The 26,513-nt window shown below is 43.2% G+C and overlaps 1 protein-coding gene across 7 annotated transcripts in view; it reads right to left on the reverse strand.

Moving 5' to 3' along the window:
* Window positions 1–26,513, reverse strand: part of EPB41L2 (erythrocyte membrane protein band 4.1 like 2) — a 179,759-nt gene that overhangs the window by 54,212 nt on the left and 99,034 nt on the right. For all 7 annotated transcript variants that reach the window (XM_040429135.1, XM_040429136.1, XM_040429140.1 and 4 more), the window contains 7 exons: window positions 16,604–16,646; window positions 11,652–11,727; window positions 10,418–10,636; window positions 9,658–9,745; window positions 8,595–8,747; window positions 2,872–2,969; window positions 891–1,063 (listed from right to left, as the gene is read on the reverse strand). In XM_040429135.1, coding sequence (XP_040285069.1) covers window positions 891–1,063; window positions 2,872–2,969; window positions 8,595–8,747; window positions 9,658–9,745; window positions 10,418–10,636; window positions 11,652–11,727; window positions 16,604–16,646 — 850 coding nt within the window. The remainder of the gene's footprint in view (window positions 1–890; window positions 1,064–2,871; window positions 2,970–8,594; window positions 8,748–9,657; window positions 9,746–10,417; window positions 10,637–11,651; window positions 11,728–16,603; window positions 16,647–26,513) is intronic.

The following is a 26,513-nucleotide window of genomic DNA, read 5'->3' on the forward strand; positions in this document are numbered from 1 at the left end:
TCCCTAAAAACAAAAACAAATCTTCAAAGTCAACATAAAAACCATAGACAAATGAGTCACAAGGACATAATGTGCACTTGACACAGGTTTACAACAAAGGGAGTACCACAGCAGTTTTAAAGCATTTAACGGAATGCAATTTGTACTGTAAATGTGCTTTATTACACAAAAATAATCACATATGGATATGGAAAGCCCTGTACATCGTAGAACCAGACAAACAGACTCAAAGTGCGGCAAAAGGAAGTAAACTGTACTGACATGTAACATCCAGCAGGAGGCACCAAAGGACCTCCACATGGCAGGTTATATAATACGTCACTGTGAATTTTCATATTATATGAATATTTAAAGATTACATTTACAGAACCTATCCTGAGATATTAAAGAATTGCATTAAAGGGGATGTCTCACTTCAGTAAATTGTAAGTTAATACAAGCCACTTACTAATGTATTGTTATTATCTATATTGCCTCCTTGGTTCATTTTTCCATTACGACCACCCTGCAAATCCAGTAGCGGTGGTCGTGCTTGCACACTATAGGAAAAGGAGCTGGCCTCTTTGGTGGCTGGGACCATGGGAGCGATTATAGGCACGCATACGCAGCCGCTCTTGTCCAGGAACCTCATATGGCGCTGCTGCCGTGGTGGGAAACGACTATTGTATAACGCAATGGAAAAAAGAATCCAGCCAGCAAACGAGGCAATATGGACAATCACAATACATTAGTAAGTGTCCTGTATTAACTTTCTCTACATGGTAAATGCCATTTGCTAAAGTGAGACAACCCTTTGAATGGAGTTTTTCCATCTCAGAATATTATGATTAGAAGAAGATTAAAAATAACCAAAGACCTTTTAATACTAAACAGCATACACTATTTTTTACCTCCATCAAGACTCCTGGACACACGTTTGCTAGATGTACGTTCAAAATAAGGGGCCGGTCTGTCTATTCTTGTGCTTGCTTCTCGAGTCTGTGCCTGCGTGCGACCACTGTACCGAAACTTAGATCCCAGAGTCAAGAACCTGGCTTTAGGTGGCTGTTCAGGAGATGAGAGCCTGGAAGAAGGTTCAGTGTAAAACAATATGAGCACAATCAAAGATCTCTGCAAAGCAATACCATTTTATGGGGTTGAAGGCTCTGTGCCAGTCACCCGAGTGTCCCTACACCAAGGGTCAGCAACCTCCAGCACTCCATCTGTCGTAAAACTACAACTCCCAACATGCAGACTTGGGTGGCGGTTCTCAAAACTCCTACAGAAGTGAATGGAGCCTGCTGGGAGATGTAGTTTCACAACAACAGGAGTGCTGAGGGTCACTGTGTAACATTACCCTTACTGGAAATATGGGGGGCTCTGCTTAAACTCTGAAAAACAGCTCAGTACCCTCCACCACCAGATTATACAGTATGCACCATGCATTATAGACCAGGGCTGGCCAACCTGCGGCCCTCCAGCTGTTGTAAAACTACAATTGCCCTGCTGTAGGCTGTCTGGGTATGCTGGGAGTTGTAGTTTTGCAACAGCTGGAGAGCCACAGGTTGGCCATCCCTGTTCTAGTAGGTAGTATTCTCTGGGCATCTACCAAACCCAGTTTCATCCAGATGGTGAAATATGATGCCTCTTTCCACAGAACAAGTTTTCATTGCTACAGAGGTCAGCGATGATTTGCTTTACACCACCCCAGACAACACTTTGCATCCTCTATGGCAGAAATGCTCAACTTGCGGCCCTCCAGCTGTTGCAAAACTACTACTCCCAGCATGCCTGGACAGCCTACAGCTATTACGGCATGCTAGGATTTGTAGCTTTGCAACAGCTGGAGGGCTATGGCGATTTCAGGAGTGTATGCAGCTGCTGAAGCTTGTTGCAACAGAGGAGTTAATGGGCTGCGCTCTCCGGCACTCGATGCTCTGAGAATCTGCATGGTTGACGCGTCATCACTGAACTCTTGTCACTCTGAGTAGTAGAGTACACTGGGGTTGATCCAGCTAATCAAAAATTCATGAACTGAATTTTGGCAAAGGTAGTATCCTAGGACAGTGCCATGTTTGAAGTCTAACTAAACTTTTGAAAAATCGTATTAAAAATTACTCTAAATGACGTGATAAATTTTATTATACTCTTTTTACAGTTTTGCTTACACATTGTTGCTCCTGCCTGTGCCAACTCCACTCTGCTAAAGCCTGGCATAGATGTGCTATGCCAGGCTTTAGCAGAGCAGCGATGTGCTATGCAGAGCTCCTGCCTGTGCCTTCCCTGCTAAAAAGCTGCGCACAGGGCATCGGTGAGGCTGGTATAACTTTTTTAAGCTATTTTGATCCAGCTAGGATGTTTGCAATAATTCTTTTTTCTTGAAAACATATTTAATTCCGAATATAAAAGAAAAAAAGAAGAAGAAGGTCATGAAGAGCTGGAGTGCGGGAATAAAAGATTTAGGGTACTTTCACACTAGCGGCAGGACGGATCCGACAGGCTGTTCACCCTGTCGGATACGTCCTGCCGCTATTTCGCCGTGCCGCCGGATTGCAGCTCCGTCCCCATTGACTATAATGGGGATGGGGGCGGAGCTCCGGCGCAGCATGACATGCAGTACTTTTAGTCCGGCGGCCTCTCGCCATGCACTGCCGTGCTGCGCTGGAGCTCCGCCCCCGTCCCCATTATAGTCAATGGGGACGGAGCGGCAGTCCGGCGGCATGGCGAAATAGCGGCAGGACGGATCCGACAGGGTGAACAGCCTGTCGGATCCGTCCTGCCGCTAGTGTGTAAGTAGCCTTAGCAGTCTGTTTCCTAAAGTCAAAGTATATGAATAATCTGTATCTAATAAGAATTCATAGGATATGTTGGGGGGAAAAAAAAAAAAAGTACCTGTAAAATGTGTGATGCTCCACACAAACTTTCCACAATCTCTTAGCAGCACGATGGTTTGGCAGTTTGAACCCAATGGTGCTCTCAAACTGTTCCAGCTAGAAGACAACCATTTAGACTTGAAATTTCAGGACGTGGACAAGTTATAAATATATGTACCTACACACATTACACTACTCAGACCACAGACTAGCGGAGAAGCCATTTAACTGCATCAATGTGGCACAAAACAAACCGTAAAGGTTCATTGCGGCGTTGTATTTTATTAGAGCAACACACAGACCATGTGCAATTGCACTACCATCCCAACAATAGTGATGGTCCCAGAACAGCAGGCATCTAACTAGTGTATAGTCAAATAAACTGGAAATCCTGACTTTATAAGACAGGGCAGTGTACAAGCACATGGGTCCCATAGACACTGCATGGAGCGGTAGGGTACATGCTCGACTGCGGTGAGAAGGAATGGTGGGCTTGGGACCCGCACTATAGTGTACGGCAGGAGCTCAATGGATCAGACATTTACCAACTATCCTGTTGTAAATGTCAATTGACAAATGTATCACAAATGGCATACACGCGAGCACAATCAGGTTGTAGAAGAAAAGCAAAGCTTGCCCAAAAATGTTCCAGTTCTGGCAAGGAATTAACCAAACAATCCAGGTAACATGGGCTAATCAGTACTAAAAGTAAGTGGAGGCTGCAGTCAGAGTACGGCTAGGGTGTAAAGTCAAGGCAATACTATTGTACATCAAAAGCCTGTATGTGTGGGCAAACCCCGATTGTGAGACCCCCAGTGTCACACAATCTATGACGTCTGCTCTCTACATACACAAATAGCAGATTTAGAAGGGGGAAATAATGGTTTCTATGGAAAAAGATCAAGAAAAGAACAATTGTTGACCTACAAAATAAGTGCTTGTTGCTGGAAACTTCTGTTCTTTAGTAGGGATGAGCGAATTTCATATTTTGACGTTCATGTTGTTGTATTTATTGAATTGTGTAATGGATTCTGTTACCACAGACCAAAATGCAATTCCATGACGGAATGTATAACGTCATAATAGAAGTCTATGGCCAGCATAACTGATCCATCCGGTTTTCGTTATGCTCGATCCGTTATGCAGGCCATAGACTTCTATTATGACGGAATGAGTAACGGAATGCCTCTAAAGCTGGGGTGCACAACCTGCGGCCCGCGGGCCACATGCGGCACCTGTCCTCCTGGAAAGAAACACAGCTGATCGTGCGATGCAGTTGTGTTTCTGCCCATAGAGCTGCACGATGTCGCATTATAACTCCTGCACCGTAGCAGGACAGATCCCCGGCTGTCAGACCGCACTAGAGCCGAGGAGAAGGCAGAAGCAGTGTATCAGCGCTTCTGGCTTCTCCTCACACAGGTGAGCGCTGTGCAGTTTAGACCCGGCGATTACGTGATCGCCAGGTGTCAGGGGCAGAGGAGTGCAGAGCCTCACCAGCTCTGTCCTGTACAGAGCCTCCCTCAGCAGCCTGGTTTTCCCTGTAACTGGGGGTCCTTTGGATGCAAAAAAATAAATAAATCTGTGTCCCCAAAGGTCATTTATGGACAAATTATGTGGCAAATATATACACTAAACAAAAATATAAACGCAACACTTTCGGTTTTGCTCCCATTTTGCATGAGCTGAACTCAAAGATCTGAAACATTTTCTACATATTTTCGCCGGCCCCATAGAAAATTAATGGAGGTCGGCTGCGCATGCGCAGTGTGCCCTCCTTCACTTGCAGGGCTCCGCACCTATAAGACAATGGGGGCATATCCTAGCGATATGCACCTATTCTCCATGATAAGACAACCCCTTTAAGGCCTTTTCAGGCCTGGCCATTAAAGAGTTAACCAATAAGTGATTTCCCAGCTAGTAAGGCCTCATACACATACTTATCCTTTGGTCCACAGGACACCAGCCATGTGTGTTCTGCATTTTGCCGAACGGAGTAATGGATGCGGACAGCACATGGAATGTTGAAGTGAATGGTTTCGCATCCAAGTCACATAAAAAAAATGCGGCTCAGATGCGGACTAAAACAGTGGCCGTGTGAGTGAGCCTTCAGGGGAAGTGCTTACTGGTTATTGCAGGGCACCTACAGTATATATGGGGGTGCAGAAGGTGGTAAGAACCAGTGAGCGCCATCCTCTGCAGTGAAGTAAAGCGCTTATTTGTGAATAGGAGGCAGGAAGGAGAAGTCGCCACTTAAAGGAGTTTCCCAACTAAAATGATTTCTAACAAATTCCTGCAGCATGGTCCATGACACAGTAGATTCCTACTTTCCTGCTCCGTGCTGCTCTCACTGTCTCCATCTTCCGATCCCGGAGCACCTCTCCAGCAAATGACTGACTTTAGCGGTGAGACGCGGCTTGTGGCCACATCACCACTGAAGCCAGTCATTGGCTGGAGAGGTGCAAGTGACTATGCCCAAATCCAACCGGATGTTAACAGCGCTGGATCCAGAAGATGGAGACAGCGGGAGCGGCAGGGAGCAGGAAAGTATGAATCTTCTGTTTCAGGCCCATGCTGCAGGAACGTGTTAAAAATCATTTTTTACCAGGAGATCTCTAAGCCCCTGTTACATGGCACGATATTCAGGAGCGCTCATGGGAACAAGTGTTCAGAGGAGCGCTCATTCCTGATATCTGGCGGTATAATCATACCGCTGATCAGCCGATAAACAAGGAATCGCTCGTTTGTCGGCTGATTTGTATATTTTATCAGGATGGAAGATGTACAATTATCGTCAGCACATCTCACCGTGTAATCAGGAATGTGCTACCGATAATCGATAGAAGTGAATGAGGGAGGAATGACTGTGGTAGTGATCATTCCTCCCCAGTCACTTTGCATTAGCCTGTGTAATAGGCTGATGCAAACAAGCGCTGAATAATTTTTGTTTTTGCGGCCCCTTGAAATAGTGTGATGTGACAGTGTGGCCCCCAGACCAATAAAGGTTGTGCACCCCTGCTCTAAAGGCATTCAGTCATGGAATTGCATTATGGTCCGTGGTACAGGAATTCATAACGAAATTCAGTAAATACAACAACAACATGAACTCGCACACGAACTTCAAAATATGAAATTGGCTCATCCCTAGTCTTTGGGATTAAACTGATTTTCCATGTGGTCCCAAACAAAATGAAGTTCCTTTCTAGGAAATAGGGAGTGTGCAGGAATTTTCTGTACTTTTATGGATACTATCATTGCAAACACTTGTTTTCTTAACAGGATACCTACTAACATCTAGGTCAGTGGTGGCGAACCTATGGCACAGGTGCCAGAGGCGGCACTCAGAGCCCTCTCTGTGGGGACCCGCACCCTGGAAAAAGTCTAAGGTGCACCAATACACCTTACACTTTTCCCGCCATTCATCAGCGCAGGGCGCACTATAAACAGCACAGCAGTGCACAAAATGTAGGCAGGCTATTATAGCTAAATGATAAAGTACATGGAAGGTATACTATATTGGACTGTAGTATTCAGGTTAAATTTCCGTGTTGGCACTTTGCGATAAATAAGTTGGTTTTGGGCTGCAATTTTGGCACTCGGTCTGTAAAAGGTTCGCCATTACTGATCTAGGTTAAAGGGAGCCCATCAGCAGTTTCAACTGTGGACAGGACTAGGTATTGGCTGAAGAAAGCAGGATAAACCAACCTTTTGTGGACACTTTATAAATAGGAGTAGTGTGAATATGAACTTTTGTTCTGCCAGGTTCTGCTCCTGGAAGTGCCCAGGAGGTGGAGCTTCACTGAGACATGCTCTCTGAACTGAGCAGCTTCACAGCCTCTCCCCCGAGTGACAGCTGCAGTGGTCTCCTAAGAGAAGAAGGGTGGTTGTGTGAAGCCGCTCAGTGCAGAGAGCACTTCACAGTCAAGCTGCACCTCCTGGGCACTTGCAGGAGAAGAACCTATTATAAATGTTCACATTCACAATATTCCTAATAATAAAAGCTTCATAACATGTATGTGTGCTGCTCTCCCCTGCCCCTACCTAATACTGTCAGCAGTTTAGTATGGTCACTACTGTTGACAATCCTTTTAACATGGTGACTTATGCATATTACATGATGATATTCCAGGAGCCTGACAAGTGGGTCACTGCTTGATAATAGCCATCTAAGGCTACTTTCACACTGGCGTTTCTGGGTCTGCTTGGGAGATCCGTTTTAGGGCTCTCACAAGCGGCCCAAACCGGATCAGTTCAACCCCAATGCATTCTGAATGGATAAGGGTCCGTTAAGAATGCATCAGTTTGCCTGCGTTTGGTCTCCGTTCCGCTTTTCAGGCGGACACCAAAACGCAGCTTGCAGCGTTTTTGTGTCCGCCTGACGATGCGGAGCCAAACAGATCCGTCCTGACTTACAATATGGTGCAATTGAAAACGGATCCGTCCCCCATTGACTTTCAATGTAAGTCAGGACGAATCAGTTTTGACTTAGACTTTTTTTTTAAAAAAGAATAATGCAAACGGATCCGTTCTGTGCAGATACAAGACGGATCCGCACCAAACGCAGGTGTGAAAGTAGCGTTAAACCACAACCAGGTCATAAAGATAGATTCTCTAACAGCAGGACAGGTTAGTCCGATAAAACTAAACCCTAAACTACTTGGCCATTATCCTGAAATTATGCATTATCACCACACCACTACCAGAAGCTCTTTCATTTGCTCACAACTTTTAAATCTTGCCTTATTTGATACGGACAGAGCATATTCTGTGGCTTATTGGATAGGAGACATAACTGAGTTTTAAGGAATTTGTAATCTCGACTAGTGTAAGATACAATGCGGCTCTCTAGAGGTTTTAATGCTGTAGTTTACACTATATACCATGCCCTATTTTAATAGGTCAAGGTTCACCACAGTCTGACAGATCCTTTAAAAAACAAAAGTTGATTTTACCTGCTTTTTAACCACTAGTTACTGTAATTATATAAAAAATGTAGTGCACGCAATTTTTGACATGACGTAGGATATTATACTAAATGGGTGGTCCATTTGTGTAACTTCCGCCCTAATGTATTTGTCTAGTACACCATTTGTGATCATTTTGTTAAGTGCTTAAGCCTAAGGAAGGCACCATTTTTGTGCTGAAACGCATCCCTTGCGTATGCAAATAGATTACTAACTAATAAAACTAGACTTAGATTGGATTTAAACATACCAATAATTAGCCAGATTATCGGGAATGCGAACGCTTGTTCCCAATAATCAGGCCGTGTAAATATTTCAGCGATCACCCGATGAATGAGCGAATCATCGAGTGATCCTGTCGTTCGTGCAGGCCCTCCAATCATAGTTCCTGGGCAGCCGAAAGATCTGCTGCCCAGAAGCCATGATTCTGTATACCTCATATTGTGAAGGAGATCATGCAGCGGTCTCTCTCACTGGATAAGCAGCCGACTGTCGGGACGGAACGCTTCCTTCCTGACAATCGGCTGTTGCATTGGCACTTGTAAACCCGCCTTTAGCATGAATAAAATTATCAGTGCCTGTGTACAAGTTTTTCACTATTCTACAGCTATTGTGTATGAGCCATCCATGGGATTTTAGCATTCGTCTGTTCCCATGAAAGTCAGTTTATCCCATTGTTCTGATTAAAATTAACATACATGCTTGCCTGAAAAGGTAGCTGTGCAATGGCATGAATGGTAACTAAAGTCTCTGACAGCTGAAGCCTCCAAAAATAACTTACCTCCCCAGGTCTCACTTTAATAAAAAAATTGCTGCGCTTGTAGGAAATTTTCAGAATCTTGGGCCAGGCAAAACGATTAATTCGAAGTCTGTCTTTATAAATGAGCAGTCCATTTGCACAAACACCAAGCATTATATCCACACCTTCAGAGTCCTACAGAGAAGAAGACAATGTTTATAGTACACAAAAAGTGTGCCAACGTGGGTGTAAACCCTTCATTTCAGATACCAGTCTCTAGAATCTACGGAACAAATAGCACAAGTATCAAATAGAAACCTGCTGAGGATAGGCCATCACTAGCTGATAGGCAGGCGTCAGGCACCCACGCCCCACCCGATCAGCTGCTCTGTGTAGCTCCATCGCTGGAAGTCGGTGGGCACGCTACAAAGCACAGTCAACATAGACTTCAATGGGAGCAGTAAGAAGCCCTGTCCACTACAATGCTGATGATGCAGTGTCATTCCGGCGATGACTTCATATAGCAGTTTATTACTGGGGGAGGGGGGGTGGACGGTTTGGGAGGTTAGTGTCGGACCCCTATTGATTAGCTACTGATCGCCTTTTCTTAGGATAGGCCATAACTTAAAAAGGCTAGATAACATAATAATACATAATACAGTAAAGGTGAAAGTACATTATTGAAGACGCCAAACATACATAAAGGGGTGACTAAAGGGTCAATCAGGTTTCTTTTTTTCTTCTCATGCTATCTTGCCCCTTCATAGCACAAAGAAAATGGTGCAGAAATTGTGTTTTTTGTGCCATTTTTAAGTCTGCCTTTGCTTTGTGCACTTATACCATAATAATATATTTGGTGTGAGTGTATGTGTTTAAGTACGCCAGGGGGTTGCCTGGCATGGGGTTGCAAAAATGGCACATAGTAAATGTGGCGCATAATCCAGGTCTAATCTCACTTTTAGCACTTAAACATAGACCACTCTGAAAAGTGGTGAGGAACACCAAAGGTCACGAAATCTGACAAAATATCACAAAAAAATGATCTGTGGAACCACATGCAAAAAAAAAGAAAAAAAAAAAAGAAAAGGGAACACAAATCCAATACCTTAGCATGATGCAGATCCACTCCATACATTGATAATTTCTTTGCATTTTCTAAGAAAGTAATATCTGCTTGAGCGGGTGTAAGCCCTCTAAAAAGAGGAAAGCAAGTTTCAACATGGAGAAAAGGGCACCAAAATATCCCAAACTAACGAACACTCATGTGATTGCCAACACCTATGACACTGTCAGATTATTGGGAACAAGTGTGTATACAAATTCTTTTCCCCAATAACCTGACAGATAATCCATGTAAAAGGACCCTTAGGATAGGTCAATATCAGTGGGGGTGCGACACCGGGATGCTGTTGGTAGGAGCCGCCGACACCTGAGCTAACAAAGAATGGACCTATGGTATGGGTTTATCACTAAATACTGGTTCCAATAGCCACTTCTACATACTGTATCTATCAGTCAGTGGTTACAGGGTGGCATATTACTTTAGAAGTGTTACGTTGGCTATTCATATGAAACACTCGTTCAGCCATCAACTATTTCTCCTGACTCCACCAAGCATGCCTGTTTACTTCCATGGAGATAGGGGACTAAGCCGCTGATAAAAATAAAAAAAACTCTGGAACTGGCTTATTTCAAGTGGGAACAAAGGATCAGGGAAGACTGAAATCCACCATGCCTGATCCCAGTTTCTTTCCCAAAGCCTGCCATTGGGGTGGAGCTGGGAGCCCCACATACGCATGTAGCACTGGCAGTTTCGGAGGACTTCCGGCTTATGTGTATCAGCTTACCGGCATAATCTTACAGACCTGTGGTTTTTGTGTAGCTCCACAACTTTGTCTTCCAGTTCCTTTGTTTGGTTGGGTGCAAACTGAAAGTCATTGATATAGTCGGCGCTATGCTCATCGGCATCATAATCTCCGACCTCAGCCTGCAACGTGAGCGAACCAAGTAATGCATGTGTGACAAATGAACACGGAAGACGTCCAGAAGCAATATCCTGACGGAGCTGAAGGCACAGCTGGTATCTGTGGAAACAAAGGCAACCATGAGATATACGAGGAAAATGCTTCAAGTGATTCACCTTTTTTTTTTTTTACTTTTTTAGCCAAATAATTTCACACAATGATTCTTCTGAGCCACCGACTTCTCTCATGTGGTACACTTGGTGGGGTATCAAGCAAGATATCTGGTGCCAAAGCAGTCTAATTGATGTTCAACATTGACTGAGTAAAAAGCTGAAAAATGTCAGAGGCTGTCAGCAGGATCAACCCGATTAAACCAGACATATTGATCCTGCTGATTAAAATTATACTTTATTCGTGTTCAAATTGTTTGCAGCGTTCCCGAGAAAAAGATTTTTATTCTTGATACAAAAGAGGGTTTCAGTGCACCAAAGGGTGAACCTAGCCCCTCGGTGTACCTCAGCATTTAAGTGCTGGCCATGCCCTATGGGGCACTGAAGTCCTAATTTGCAAAAATAATAAAGGGGTCATTTATCAAAGTGGTGTAAAGTAGAACTGGCTTAGTTGCCAATAGCAACCAGATTCCTTTCATTTTTGGGAAAAATGAAAGGTGGATTCTGAGTGGCTGCTATGGGCAACTAAGCCAGTTCTACTTTACACCAGTTTGATAAATCTTCCCCCAAGTCTTTTTGTCGCTGGAATGCTGCAACTGATTTCCAAAAGGCAGGTGTCAATCCAATAAGCAGGATCAACCCTAGGAGGCAGCATGCCTGGTTTAACAGGATTGATGACAGACACACTTTAAGATGCTAGAAAAATGTTTGGCACAGTGAAAAAGCAAAGTGTAGAAGGAAGCAAAGAAATGTTGTGTGTTCCTGGGGAAAAGATCGCAATTTACGTAGTCTTCATAAACCTAACCTGTGTGTGATTCCTGAACATCAGATTACGCTGCCCTATGTAAGGGCATAGCTCTGAATAGCTATACTTTGCAGAAAACGGCCTGGACATGGAATAACGTACACCCCTATTATATGAAAGGAACAAGAAATAATCAAATGCTGACTAAGGTCATGGTTACCTTGTTATGTCTTCAGTCAACTGAGAGGGATCTGGTGGATAGAACTTGACATTAAAGACAAATTGCCATGGAGAACCTGAAATAACAGGAGGAAAAATGGAAAAAAAACGATAAGCCCACCATACTGTACGAGAATATGCATATAAGAAAATCAGAAAAAGTGAGAAACACAGCTATGTCTGACTATACAAGAGTAGATCCATCCCAGCATATGTGATAGCACCGCACCTTCTACATCACCAGTAGGTGTAGACCATCCAGGGTCAAAATGAGTGTATCCCCCACCAAAAATAATAAATAAATGGTCTCTCCTCAGGTCCCTCACAAAGGAATGAGAGGGAGCTCAACTGGCTGGTGAAACAAGGTGTACCGTCTTTGGCTTCATCTGTGCAATGCACATGCGTCCAGAGCCGATGGGCTACAGACCAGACTCATCTTAGATCATTTATTCCAACACCAAAATAGACAGTTGTCACATGGACATGTGTGGAAAGCTAAAGCCCAGATGTATGTAAAAGAACGTGCTGGTGTTTTTTTTCTCCAGACGAAAGAGAACAAAAATGAATTGCCTGGTTGGGAAGTAGGGAATACTTCAATGTCCTCATTGCCCCAAATTCAGCAAAATGGGAGGCAATTCAAGAAGGTAGGAAGTGACGTTAATTTTGCTGTATTTATAGAAACTAAGGTCAATTGTCACTTCAGAAATTGCACGCTATGTAATTATTAAAATGTCAAGAATTTCGTCAGGCAGCAAGTATCTTTGGCAGCTTTGTTAAGTGACAGAAATGCAAGGACTACATGGTAAACAATCGATACGATTCATAGTGAACACCAGGAGCCAAAATAGGTCACCCCTGGTGAGCACAATCCCTCACTGTTTTCTCATTTAGACCTCCTCTCATGGTCAGATAGAGAACGGAGACGATACTGGCACATGCATGAAATAGCTAATGCTAGTTGTCACAGTTACCAGCCTATGCTTTCCAGTAATCAAACCTAGAAATGGCAGAAAACACCATAAAATACCAAAGAAACTGCAATATTGCCAAATAGGCTTCATTAAATCACTGAATGTCGACTGATTGATGCAGAGATTTATAGCAATGGGAGCGAAAAACAAATGGACAATATCTGAAATTTATTTTTCCTGCATCACATATGACTTGGAAAGTCATCATGGTTGTCCCACTCCGACCACTAACCCTAATCTGCACTTGAGGGGCATACTCACTGAACGCACTAACGGGAAATCTGAACCCTGTGGACTGGCACTGCATTAAGACCTCTAAATGTATTCATTGAATGAATTCGACATATCCTGAAGTGTGCTCTGGTTTGTTACAAATGTCAGCAACAAGGCAGATGGAAATGGAGATGGTGGCGAAATCAAAGTCTGTCCGAATTTAGCCAGCAGGTAGGATTCTGTACAAAAGCTAGTAATGTATATAAAAAGGGGCTGCCCGACCTACACAAAAATGAGTGAGCACCGTACACTTCTGAAAGCCTCCATGTAGAAACATAGGGGGGTCATTTATTAAGACCAGTGTTGTAGACGCCAGTCTTAAGAACCCTGCAGGCCTCTACATAACTTCGGCATATCCAGTGCCGGTGCAAATGTAAGATGGCTTACATTTAGACCATTTTGTACGCCTAAAATAGGCACAGAAAATGATGCCGGGCGGTCCCCTTCCCCACCATGCCCACTTTTTGAGACCTGGTGTGAGCAGGGAAAAGCTGCTGACTGCGGTGCAAATAAGCCATCTGTGCCAGAAATACACCTAATATAGGCGGATTTCTGATTGTAAATGACCCCCACAGTTTAAAGAGTAACTATACTTTATTTTAAAAAAATATATAGAAAAAAACAAAAAACTTGATAGGTCATAGTGACAGATCAAAGTTTTTGATCAGTGAAGGTCTAAGTGCTGAGGTGGCGCTCCTCATATTAGCGATCGGAGAAAGCTCAGCACTCAGACCCCCACCAATCAGAACCTTTAATCTGTCACTATGACACATCAAACATGTTTTCAAGTACATTTACACTTTAATGAAACAAATTATGCCAACGCAAACTATCTTAGGAGAACCTCTGCGCTTTCCTAGGCTAGGTTCACATGTTCCCGTTTTCCAATGCAGTTTTGAAAGCCAAAACCAGGGGCGGATTAAAAAGAAGAGGTGATGTGTCACCTGTGTTTTAGAACGCTCCCTTTAGGATCAAGTTGGGCTTCAAGAACTCTATCAGAAAACATGAGCCTAGGAGATCACAGACTGGAGGAGTCATTTCCTATTCTATAGAATATGAAGCAGATATTCTGATCATAGGCCTAGCATGGGAAAATAAAAAATCTACTGCCCCGCACAGGAAATGGCAGCCACTCATGCACCGTCTGTGTATTATACACTGCGCAACGCGTGATTCATTACAGAATTTGCAGTAAAGTTATGTGACAGCCCCCGTTCTGGTCAACGGCTTTAGACAGTCGATATTTCAGAGGACAGCACGCTTTTCCCGGCAAAGCATTGTATAAAAGATAAATCTTTCTGGAAGTGTCCAGAGGAATCATACTCCATGTGTATACGTCTACAGATAGGAGGTCGGCTCCCATACTTCTTCCAGATGAGGGTATGTGAATCTGGCCAGGCTCCAGCAATATGTCTGTGTGTGTATAAAGGGCTGGAATGAGAGATACACGATAGAGAACAGCCAGACAATGTGTCATGAATTAAAAACTGGGTGGAGAGCGGGTTGAGCTGCCACAGTTTTAGAATAGTTCACTTTTTTTTATTTTTTTTATTAGAATACGCTATGCAAAATCTGGTTAATGCAAGCTTCCGAGTAAAGCCACTTTTTAAAGCTTCTTCCCTTACTTGTAAACCACATGATCCCGAGAGTATTTTTTTTTAATGCAATGCAACATAAGACTCGGTTCTTCCACCATCTCGTGATGACAGAACTGAAGAATGCGCCGAGGTCAACAACATCTGCAAGGCTTTTTGTACTCACCATGGACTGGCTCCAGCTCTGTGAAGAGCAGAACACAGGACATGGATGGAAGCCTCCCTTGTTTTTCCTCACAAAAGGGAGTTTAGCAGAAAACTCTATAAACTATCAGATATGAGCACAGGCAGACTCATCCTATGCTTCACACCTGAACCCTAACCACTAGCCAGTGTTCCTGGTAGAAGACTCAAATACCAAGGCCAATTACTAAAACATCCTCCCCTTCTCTTATCCTGCTGCTTCATGTCATAAAAAAATTAAATCTATACAGGATGAAAAATGCATGCTAAAACCAAGTCTAGCATTTTTTTGAACATGCTATTTAGGACTCTCGTAGTGGCGTGCAATGGTGATACATCATTGATCCTCTCCTGCTACTCTCCCGGCAGCGCATTTCAGTTAGTGGTATTGTAAAGCCCCACCACCACCAGAAGCATGCCTATTACGTGGGCTGCATCACACAAATGGATTACCGTACAGCGCCAAGACAGGGCTAGGAAAAGAAGAACAGCAAGGGTGTTTCCGCCACTGCTTCATGCAATAGGTGGAAACGAGAGCAAAAGAAAACCAGAGGGCACCACCAGGAAATCCTCTTCTAAAATTAAAGTTAGACCCTTGCAGTGGGAATGGTCGCGAGGCATCGACCTTATGAATTCGAGTGGTAGAAACCCAACCGCAAATGGCAAGAAAATGCAATCATCGATTTTCTAATATTAAAAGGAACCTTGGGAAAAGACATAGGGCCAGATTTATCATTACACTGACAGCTCACTCCGCTTTCACATATGGCTAAAGTCAGTTTTAGCCTAATCAGATTTATGATTGGCCCTTTAAGACTGTAATAAATGTGGTTTGACGGTAGCAATTTATCCGTCAGTAAGCGGCTTTACAAAAGTCACACGTCTTTACGAAAAAGTTGCATGTTCTATTAAAAAGTCTCAAGATAAGCATGGTCCTCACTGGAGTGAAATTGCGCATTTTTTGTGAGTTTTTAAATAGTCGCAATAGTAAATAGTGACTAGAGATTCATTTACATAAGAAAACACGCCCACTTTCAGAAAACTGGCGAGCATAGTGCAGAGCAGAAAAAAAGTCGCAAATGTTTGCACAGTTTTAGCGATTGCGCAAAAAAGTTCGACTTTTTCACTCCATTATTCTGACTTGAGCCAATGATAAATCTGGCCCACAAAATGCTTTTCAAACTGTAGGCTCAACATAGGGGTGAACAGAACCAGCTTCTTAGAACGAATGTCCAGTACACCGTTAAGAAATGAATACTAATCCGAAAAATGTGATAACGCTATCAATGCCACATTTTATTTCCTAGGCTGGTCAGTGATTTCCACCAGTGATTGTAAGCCAAAACCAGGATTGGAGCCTGCACAGAGATAAGGTAAATAGGAAAGATCTGCTCCTGTTCCGTGTTTAGAGCCGCACCTGGTTTTGGCTCACAATCACTGATGGAAATAACTGACCAAAACACTGAGGTGTGAATAAGACATATTAAAAAATTGCAGTCCTATAAATATTCAGGCCAAAAAACTAAAACCGAGTTATCACATGAGTAGAACGATGAACGTCACATAGATGACGTGTCATACTAATACTAAAAGAAGCAGCGGTCGAGAAGGCGCACTGGCACGCCATTCAATCTCTGGAGGAAAGTGAACACTGTACTCGGCAACCTGCAGGATTCCCATAATGAATGAATGAAGTGGCAGCACACAGGACCCCTGCTCTCATGACTGGTGGGGGTCCTAGCAGTTGGACCTTTATCAATCAGATCCTTATCTCCTATCCACAGGTTTGTAACTTTATTCCCACCTCACCCATTAATGGCGCTGGTTGGGCTGGTTACCTATTATGTATATTATATGACTAACTTAGCTATGAAATAGAACCTAAGCTTTAATGGGTCTTCATAGATTCACAAGGAAAGTGCAGCACTTACTTCTAATTTGCCTTTTTATTTCCTTGGTAGGATCCAGCCAGTTCTGAAATAAAAAAAAACATAAAAAAAAACACTGTATAAGAGAACACATTAAATCAAGCACAAATTATCTGTTGCATATTCAATATCTGTTGGCTTTGCATCCAGAACAAAGACATTCCTATAATGTTAACCGGTCACCTTAGAAATGCTAGGAGGAGCTGAGCAGAAGGATATATAGCTTGGTGGAAAAAGATTCAGGAAAACTTGTATTTCATACATTTACATCTCTGCACTTTCTGTCCTTAGGAGTCCAGTGGGCGGTCTTACTCAGTGATTGACAGGTAGAAGGCTGACAGTGTACATACAGATACTGATAAAAGGGGTTGTCCAAGACTGACTTTAATTTGATAAGAAATTTCAAAAGACCAATTGAATTTTTTTTTTTTAACAAGCTCTAGTAGAATATGGCATGTTCATTTTAATTTTGAGATTTCTTCCTGGACGCCGAGGTTTTAAGAGCTTTGTACCATCCTATATTCCATAAAGTATCTGATGCCATAAAGGATTCTACTGTACATCCACTGTCCATAATGAAATGAGCGAAACTAACCTTACTGACTAGATTAGAAAATTGGGAATATATTAATATTGCTAGAATAGTGGGTGGAACAATCCTATAACTCAGGAGGACTGCAAGAGGATTTTCAAGCTGTGTTCAGACATAACAGTACAATGCAGCAGAACAAGGTTTCCCATGACCCCATTCACACAGAGAATAAAAATTCTGTGCAGATTTCCGGACACACTGCGATATAGCAGATCTGCAAAATGGCCTATGTCGCACATTTCTTCTGGATCTTGGAAGTGGATTTTAACCTGTTGGGGACACATGATGTACCAGAACATCATGTGTCCTGGTACGTCATGTGTATTTCCAATCACCGCTGCATGGCAGGCGGTGATCGGAACTGGGTGTCTGCTGAAATCAATCAGCAGGCACCCTGGGACAAAGCGCGGGGGGAGGGGGGGTGCTGTGACAACACCCCCCCCCCCCCCCCCCCCGGTATCGGCGATCAGACCTGCGGTTTGCTACGTTTCCGGGTTGACCCGATAACCCGGAACAGGATGGTGATCGGTGGTGTGATAATACACCACCAATCACCATCCTGCGATCTTGAGAGGTGATGGTGACATCACCTCTCAGGATCGCTTATGATTGGCTGCACGAGCGGGCGGGAGGTTTAACTTGATGCAGCTCTCCTCTCCTCCTTTCTGTGTCCGGGAGCGAGGAGAGAGGAGCCTGCATCGCAGCAACCCCCTTCTGACCCTCCACAGTCCATCTGGCACTAAAAGGTACTTAGGAAAATGTTAGGGACAGGTTAGGTTAGGCAGGGATATTCAGGGAAAGTTTAGGAAAAAAAAAAAAAAAGTTTCATTGTCTAATCGGGTGTCTGGGGTCCACAGCACTGTGTGACCCTAAACCCCCCCAGGGGTGCTGCAGCTTGCGCCCCCCCCCCCCCCCCCCACACACACACATTTTTGGGGGGCGCAAGCAGTTTAGTTTTTTTCCCCCTGCGTATGCCGACTGTGGCCAGCACTCTAAGCGTCCGGCCACTGTTAAAGGATAACTGTCACATTTAGAGCCTAATTTCAATTTTCATATATGTAGTTACTAATAACATGATATTCCAGAATCAGTTCCTATTAGACTGACTTACCCCATATTTAATAAGATTCAGCCCTTAGCAACCAGTCTGCATAAAACTGCAATTTCACTATTCAGTTAAGATGGCTGCCACTGCCCTCACCTTGAGGCTAATCCCGCCTGCCCTCACTAGCCAGTAACAATAGCTCCCCAAAAGTGCCAGTAACCAGAGCCCTCCCCCCCCTAAAGGGTTAATCTCCTGCAGCACAAAGGGGTCCTCTTACCACATGTTGCTTTCATTTATACACTGAGCGGATGGCAGATCTCCCTTCCCTGTTGTGCACTGCTCCAACTCTGCATTCTCCAGCTCTGCTGAGTGAGGGAGCGTCTGCCAAGCGCAGGGACAGGGAGAAGTGCACACAGCCCAGGCACTGTTATCAGCTGCTGGGGAGGGGACCTGACTTTAATCATTTACTCACAGTCCCTGGCTGTCAGTAATGTGACCTTGCACGCAGCCTGCTTCTGCGTGCTCCGTTCTTCAACTGATAGACGGACCATGCCTAGCAACCCTATTTTAAACACAGGTAAAAGTAGGCAGTACAGCGAACAAAAATGTGGAATTAAGGGGTAATTGAATACACAGTAAAAAGTTAAAATAGGGCCACCAAGGTGATATTAATCACCACAATCCAATACTCCAAAAAAAAAAATATAATAATTACAGTTATCCTTTAACGCATCGCACACCCCACTGCTGATCAGCTTCGGACGGCTGATTAGCGAGTTTAAATCTTTTTTTTTCTCACATTTTTTTGTGCTTTTTTTTTTCTTTTAGGTTTAGGGATAAGTAAGTGAACACCCGTGCCCCCACACACACGCACACTAAATAAAGATTTACACACACACTCCCCTATGGCCCGCCGGACGTTCTCGGCCGAGGAGGCATACGCCCAGCTTGCCTCCGACTCAGAGAGCCCCAGTGAGGACCAGGATGACCCCAATTTTGTCATCCGCGTCGTCATCATCTAGCGATGATGATGATGAGCCCCCAAGGCGACGGAGACGCCGCCAGGCGGAGCAAGGGGACCGCCATGCCAGGGACCCTGTGGCCCACACTAGTACGAGCAGCTCTTGGGCTCGTACTAGTTTTTCTGCCCACCAGTTAAGTCCACCGGAGCCCCCTACCGGTGAACTTGCATGGTGTACCCCAGAGCATTTTGAGCCTGTGATTCCTGATTTTGTTGGCCAACAAGGAATCCAGATTCCCACAGTGGGCTTAATTGAATATAATCTATTTTAGTCTTTTTTTCAGTGACCACTTTGTGAATCTGATGGTGGAGCAAACGAACGTGTTCGCCCAACAGTTCATTGCTCAGCACCCGGGCTCCTTTTAGGCTAGTAAAAGAGGGATAGAGGATGGCTCACCTCTGGTTGGTGATGGCAAGGTGCACCAAACAGATGTTGTACCCAGTCACCAGAAAACAATAGTAGAAAAAATGGAATGGGCACTCTTATACCTAGTGCACTAGGTAGGCAATGCGACTCAAACAATTGAATGTAATATATTAATTTATTGGTAGCGATGAATGTAAATATATATCAATATACAGTTGATAATAGAACCTAATAACTTAACCCTCTGGATAATAAAACCTCACATAAAATTGATAAATAAAATGCAATAGGCATAGATCTATCCACTGTTATAACCAATGGAAAAACAGAGGTCCAGTCTAGCGTTAATAGAAGAGACACTATGTAATCCGTTACCTACAACAGTGGTTGGACAGTAAATATACCTCCAGGGAAATCTGTGAGTGAATAAATAATTAATTAATGGATCAATAGATAATATGTGAAAAATCAGCAATGCGTGAGATAACACAGTGACTAAAAAGTGACAAAATATATTGAATCGACAATATGGTGTAAATAATTAAAATTGTGAATATAAATAGATAAATAAATATATAAATATCTCTGGAGAATGGGTCCAATTGCTGTCCCCCACTGGTAGTATTATTCCAAAGTAGTGTCTCTAATTGATGGAAAACGTATGGGCTGGGTCGCTGTCTAATCCACACAATTGTCCGCAGGTAGACTCAGTTTGAATGCATGGGCTGTAACATTAAACAGCTACAGCATAAATGTATCCAATACTGTTGCGATTTGGTGGAGCAATAATGTAATTGTGGCAAACAGTATGTCAAAGTAGTTAGGCAGCAGTACGTATATGTACATTCTGCCCGAACCATTGTAGAGGATGAGCCCCATCAGATGTAGCTTGCTGCATACTAATCAAAAAAGGATATTTATATATGTATTTGTGATCCTAATTAAAGAAACCGGATACGCAGCAGCAGCGTCACACAGCCAGCATTTTTCCACAGTCGGGGTGAGATAGCATCGGTAGCAGACAGCGCAGCTGCGCTACAGTGAGATAAGGCTGCTTAAACCTACACCACGTGGGACGCCACGGTGGGAATGGATGTGAGTAAGAGCTATTAGCTCCGATATCTGTGAATTGATACAATATAGCTGGACATATACGTACTGCTGCCTAACTACTTTGACATACTGTTTGCCACAATTACATTATTGCTCCACCAAATCGCAACAGTATTGGATACATTTATGCTGTAGCTGTTTAATGTTACAGCCCATGCATTCAAACTGAGTCTACCTGCGGACAATTGTGTGGATTAGACAGCGACCCAGCCCATACGTTTTCCATCAATTAGAGACACTACTTTGGAATAATACTACCAGTGGGGGACAGCAATTGGACCCATTCTCCAGAGATATTTATATATTTATTTATCTATTTATATTCACAATTTTAATTATTTACACCATATTGTCGATTCAATATATTTTGTCACTTTTTAGTCACTGTGTTATCTCACGCATTGCTGATTTTTCACATATTATCTATTGATCCATTAATTAATTATTTATTCACTCACAGATTTCCCTGGAGGTATATTTACTGTCCAACCACTGTTGTAGGTAACGGATTACATAGTGTCTCTTCTATTAACGCTAGACTGGACCTCTGTTTTTCCATTGGTTATAACAGTGGATAGATCTATGCCTATTGCATTTTATTTATCAATTTTATGTGAGGTTTTATTATCCAGAGGGTTAAGTTATTAGGTTCTATTATCAACTGTATATTGATATATATTTACATTCATCGCTACCAATAAATTAATATATTACATTCAATTGTTTGAGTCGCATTGCCTACCTAGTGCACTAGGTATAAGAGTGCCCATTCCATTTTTTCTCCTTTTAGGCTAGGGCCGGTGGCTGGACTCCGGTCAGTGCAGCCGAAATGAGGACATTTTGGGGCCTCGTGCTACACATGTGCCTAGTCAAAAAAACCAGTGTCTGGCATTACTGGAGTGGGGACATCCTCTACCAGACCCCACTTTACAATACGGCCATGACACGTACCCGGTTTGAGGCCATCCGGAAATGCCTGCATTATGCATTTTTGGAGGCCTATGTACCTGGAAGGGAGGTCGCGGTTGAGGAGTCTCTCATTGCTTTCAAGAGGAGACTCCTTTCCCGCCAGTATGTTCCTTCTAAGCGGTCGAGGTATGGCGTAAAGCTGTACAAACTTTGTGAGAGTACCTCAGGCTACACTTACAAGTATCGTGTGTACGAGGGGCGAGATTCCCATATTCAACCCCCAGAATGTCCCCCCACTCTAGGTGTTAGCGGGAAACTTGTGTGGGACCTTATGCACCCACTGCTAGATAAGGGTTACCACCTGTACGTGGATAACTTTTATACTAGTATCCCCTTGTTCCAGTCCCTCGCCACCAGATCCACATCAGCTTGTGGGACCGTGCAGAAACATCAACGCGGCCTCCCTACTCACCCCCTCCAGGTAGCCATCCCGAGGGATGAGACCCGTGCCCTTACCAGTGGAAACCTAATGCTGGTCAGATATAAGGACAAGAGGGATGTCCTTGTACTGTCCACAATTCACGGTAACGGCATCACCCCTGTCCCTGTGCGAGGTACCACGGCAACGGTCCTCAAGCCCGATTGTATTGTCGACTACAAATCGGTATATGGGAGGAGTTGATCTCTCTGATCAAGTCCTCAAGCCATATGATGCCATGCGCAAAACCCGGGCATGGTACAAAAAAGTTGCGGTCTACTTGGTACAGGTTGCCTTGTACAACTCTTTTGTGCTGTCCCGGAGCGCTGGCAATACAGGGAAATTCCTCGAGTTCTATGAGGCATTCCTCAAGGCCCTGATCTTTTCTGACCAGGAAAGAGCAGGCCGGAGTACCTCGGGAACTGGAGGCGCCCGAATCGTCCCTGGCCAACACTTTCCAGGTGTGGTCCACAATACTGGAAAGAAGGGACGGACCCAAAAAAGGTGCAGACTGTGTCACAGGAGGGGGATACGGAAGGATACCACCACTCAGTGTGACACGTGCCCCGATTACCTGGGCCTCTGCATTATTGGTTGCTTCAGGGGAGTACCACACTTCCATGAAGTACTAAATTTATAATCCCCATCCCCAATTTTAATTCCATTTAGCCACTGACAAATCAGAAAAAAACTATGGTTCTCAGACTTGAGACACTAAAACAAAACAATTTTTTTTCAAAAATATTATTATGTAAAACTAAAATAAATAAAAAAGTAGACATATTAGGTATCGCCACGTCCGTAAGATTCTGCTCTATAAAAATAAATACCCAATGACCTAACCCCTCAGATGAACACGGTCAAAAAAATAAAAACTGTGCAAAAGGTATTTTTTTGTCACCTTACATTACAAAAAGTGTAATAGCAAGCGATCAAAAAGTCATATGACCCCCAAAATAGTGCCAATAAAACAGTCCTCTCATCCCACAAAAAATTAGCCCCTACCCAAGATAATCGGGTAAAAAACTAAAAAAAAAAAACTGACTCAGACTATGGAGATAACTAAAATGTTTTTTTTGGTTTATAAAAAGAATATATAGTGTAAAACCTAAAGAAATTTTAAAAAAGTAGACATTAGGTATCGCCGCGTCCGTAAGAATCTGCTCTATAAAAATACCCCATGACCTAACCCCTTTAGATGAACACTGTCAAAAAATAACAAAAACAATGCCAAAACAGCAATTTTTTGGCAATTTTTCCATTTTAATCTGTTTTTTCCAGTAACAAAGCAAGGGTTAACAGCCAAACAAAAGTTAATATTTATTACCCTGATTCTGCAGTTTACAGAAACACCCCATATGTGGTCGTAAACTACTGTATGACCAAACGGCAGGGCACAGAAGGAAAGGAACGCCGTACGGTTTCTGGAAGGCAGATTTTGATGGCCTTTTTTTTGGCACCATGTCCCATTAGAAGAACCCCTGATGCACCCCTAGAGTAGAAACTCCATAAAAGTGACCCCATCTAAGAAACTACACCCCTCAAGGTATTCAAAACGGATTTTACAAACTTTATGAACCCTTTAGGTGTTCCTCAACAGTTTATGGCAAATGGAGAAGAAATTTCAGAATTTCTATTTTTGGTAACCTTGCCTCACAAAAATGTAATATAGAGCAACCAAAAATCATATGTACTCTAAAAATAGTCCCAACAAAACTGCCACCTTATCCTGTAGTTTCCAAAATGGGGTCACTTTTATGGAGTTTCTACTCTAGGGGTGCATCAGGGGGGCTTCAAATGGGACATGGTGTAAATAAACAAGTCCAGCAAAATCTGCCTTTCAAAAGCCACACGGCGCTTCTTTCTCTCTACGTCCTACCGTGTGCCCGTACAGTAGTTTACGGCCACATATGGGGTGTTTCTGCAAACTACAGAATCAGGGCAATAAATATAGAGTTTTGTTTGGCTGTAAACCCTTGCTTTGTTACTGGAAAAAATGGATTAAAATGGAAAATTTGCCCAAAAAAAATAAAATATCGCAATTCTGAAATTTTATCTCCATTTGCCATTAACTCTTGTGGAACGCCTAAAGGGTTAACGACGTTTGTAAAATCAGTTTTGAATACTTTGAGGGTGTAGTTTCTAGAATGGGGTCATTTTTGGGTGGTTTCTATCATGTAAGACTCACAAAGTGACTTCAGACCTGAACTGGTCCTTAATTAAAAAGTGGGTTTTTGAAAATTTCTGAAAAATTTCAAGATTTGTTTCTAAACTTCTAAGCCTTGTAACGTCCCCAAAAAATAAAATGTCATTCCCAAAATGATCCAAAACATAAAGTAGACATATGGGGAATGTAAAGTAATAACTATTTTTGGAGGTATTACTATGTATTATAGAAGTAGAGAAATTGAAACTTGGAAATTTGCTAATCTTTTTTAATTTTTTGGTAAATTTGGTATTTTTTTATAAATAAAAATGAATTTTTTTTACTCCATTTTACCAGTGTCATGAAGTACAACATGTGACGAAAAAGAAAATCTCAGAATGGCCTGGATAAGTAAAAGCGTTTTAAAGTCATTCACACAAAGTGACACTTGTCAGATTTGCAAAAAATGGCCTGGTCCTTAAGGTGAAATATGGCCGTGTCCTTTCAAATCCGTCACAAATGCCTCTTTTCAAGGGACAGTCCAGTGACAAAAAAAAATAAAAAAATCAGAATGTGTAAAATAATTAAAGTAATACCTTACCATTTCCCTCTGTCGCTTCCCAGGTACATGGTCAGTCTTTGTAATTCCTGAACGGCTTGCACCAGATAAATGACTGCAGCTCCCAAACACGGCCTGCAGTGGATCACTACTGCAGCCTGCGATTGGCTGCTGTAGTCACATGTCCGTGTCAAGAGGAGACTAGGAAGTAGGGAGACTACAGGGGGACCTAGGATGCATCAGAACAGAAGAAGAGGAAAATTGGTGAGGTGAGAATTACTGAACTTTTTATTCTTTTGTTCCACTTTGAGCAAAATTATTATTATTTTTGTAAAAGTTACATGTCTGAACAAGCTCTTCAACATGTCTGCACAAGCTCTCAGAATCCTCTACAGACAGTCCAGTCCGACTTCCATGTCAAATGGTGCCTTATAAAGCTGTCTTTAGGCTGCTGATAAAAACGTAGTTCAAGCAAAACATGGATTGCCAAGGCCATACAAGTATCAAAGTGCAGTATTACAGCACAAAAGCTGAGGGTTCTCCGGGGGTCTCTGTGGGGCTCCGCACACAAGAGTGCCTGGCATTCAGCTTACCCATTCTGCAGCTGCAATCCAGCACAACAGCTGGCTCATAAATGGGTCACTGTACTGGCTGTACTGGGACAAGTGAAACACATCATTCAGCACAACTTTGGCTGAAGGTCACACAAGTCAGGCATTTTAATCTACAAAGGCAACAACCCCGACAGGAAAAATTGAATCAGAGAGAATCTGTGCCAAGAAAGAAATAAAAACACTTCTGCAGATTTTTAAGACTCTGAACAAGTGACATACACTGGAGGAGAAGAAACGAGAGCTACTCGTGACATCAAGACCTACTACAGCATCTCGCTGGAAGCCCACTGAAGGATCTGAGCAAGCAGCAGCCTTCCCGAGGAAAAATCTGCAGCAAGAATCTGGAATCTGCAACAATAACACCGGAATAGATAGAAGGTAAAATGCAAATGCCAAATAAACCTTTAATAGCAACATCAGCAGATTATGTGCGAGGGTCTAAGCGAGGACAGAACATTTCTGCCGTGGATTTGTCTGCCTGGATTAAAGTTATTTGAGGACACAGACGGGACTTTTCAGGTCGTGGGTAAATGTATGTAATACACTTTGGTGGTGCCCCCCATACATGTGTGCCAGGAGCTTAGCAGTAGGCATCGCTGATGGTTCTTCCCCTCACAGTAACGGAAATCCTCTGCCTGCCCAGTGAGCACTGTATAAAGCCCACAGAGCAGAGTCACACAACAGAGAAATAATGAAGACAACGCTCATGAAAATTAATAATAAAAAAAAGCACAATGCCACAAACAAAAGCGTCCTGGGTGAAGGGGTCAGGTTCATTAACATACTGCACAGGTGATCATTCACAATCCACGTTGTTGTGGCACCCACTATCTTTTAGGATAAGGTGTTTTGGTTTTGTTGTTTGCTGAAGTCACTTTAACCCCTTAGGGACACATGACGTACCGGTACAGCATGTTTCCCGAGTCCTTAAGGACACATGACGTACCGGTACGTCATGTGTTGTCCAGATCACCGCTGTCCGGCGGGCGGTGATCGGAACAAGGTGCCTGCTCAAATCATGCGATCGCCGTAAACCGCAGGTCAATTCAGACCTGCGGTTTGCGGCTTT

This window comes from Bufo bufo, chromosome 4, assembly GCF_905171765.1.
Source record: "Bufo bufo chromosome 4, aBufBuf1.1, whole genome shotgun sequence".
Taxonomy (NCBI): Eukaryota; Metazoa; Chordata; class Amphibia; order Anura; family Bufonidae; genus Bufo; species Bufo bufo.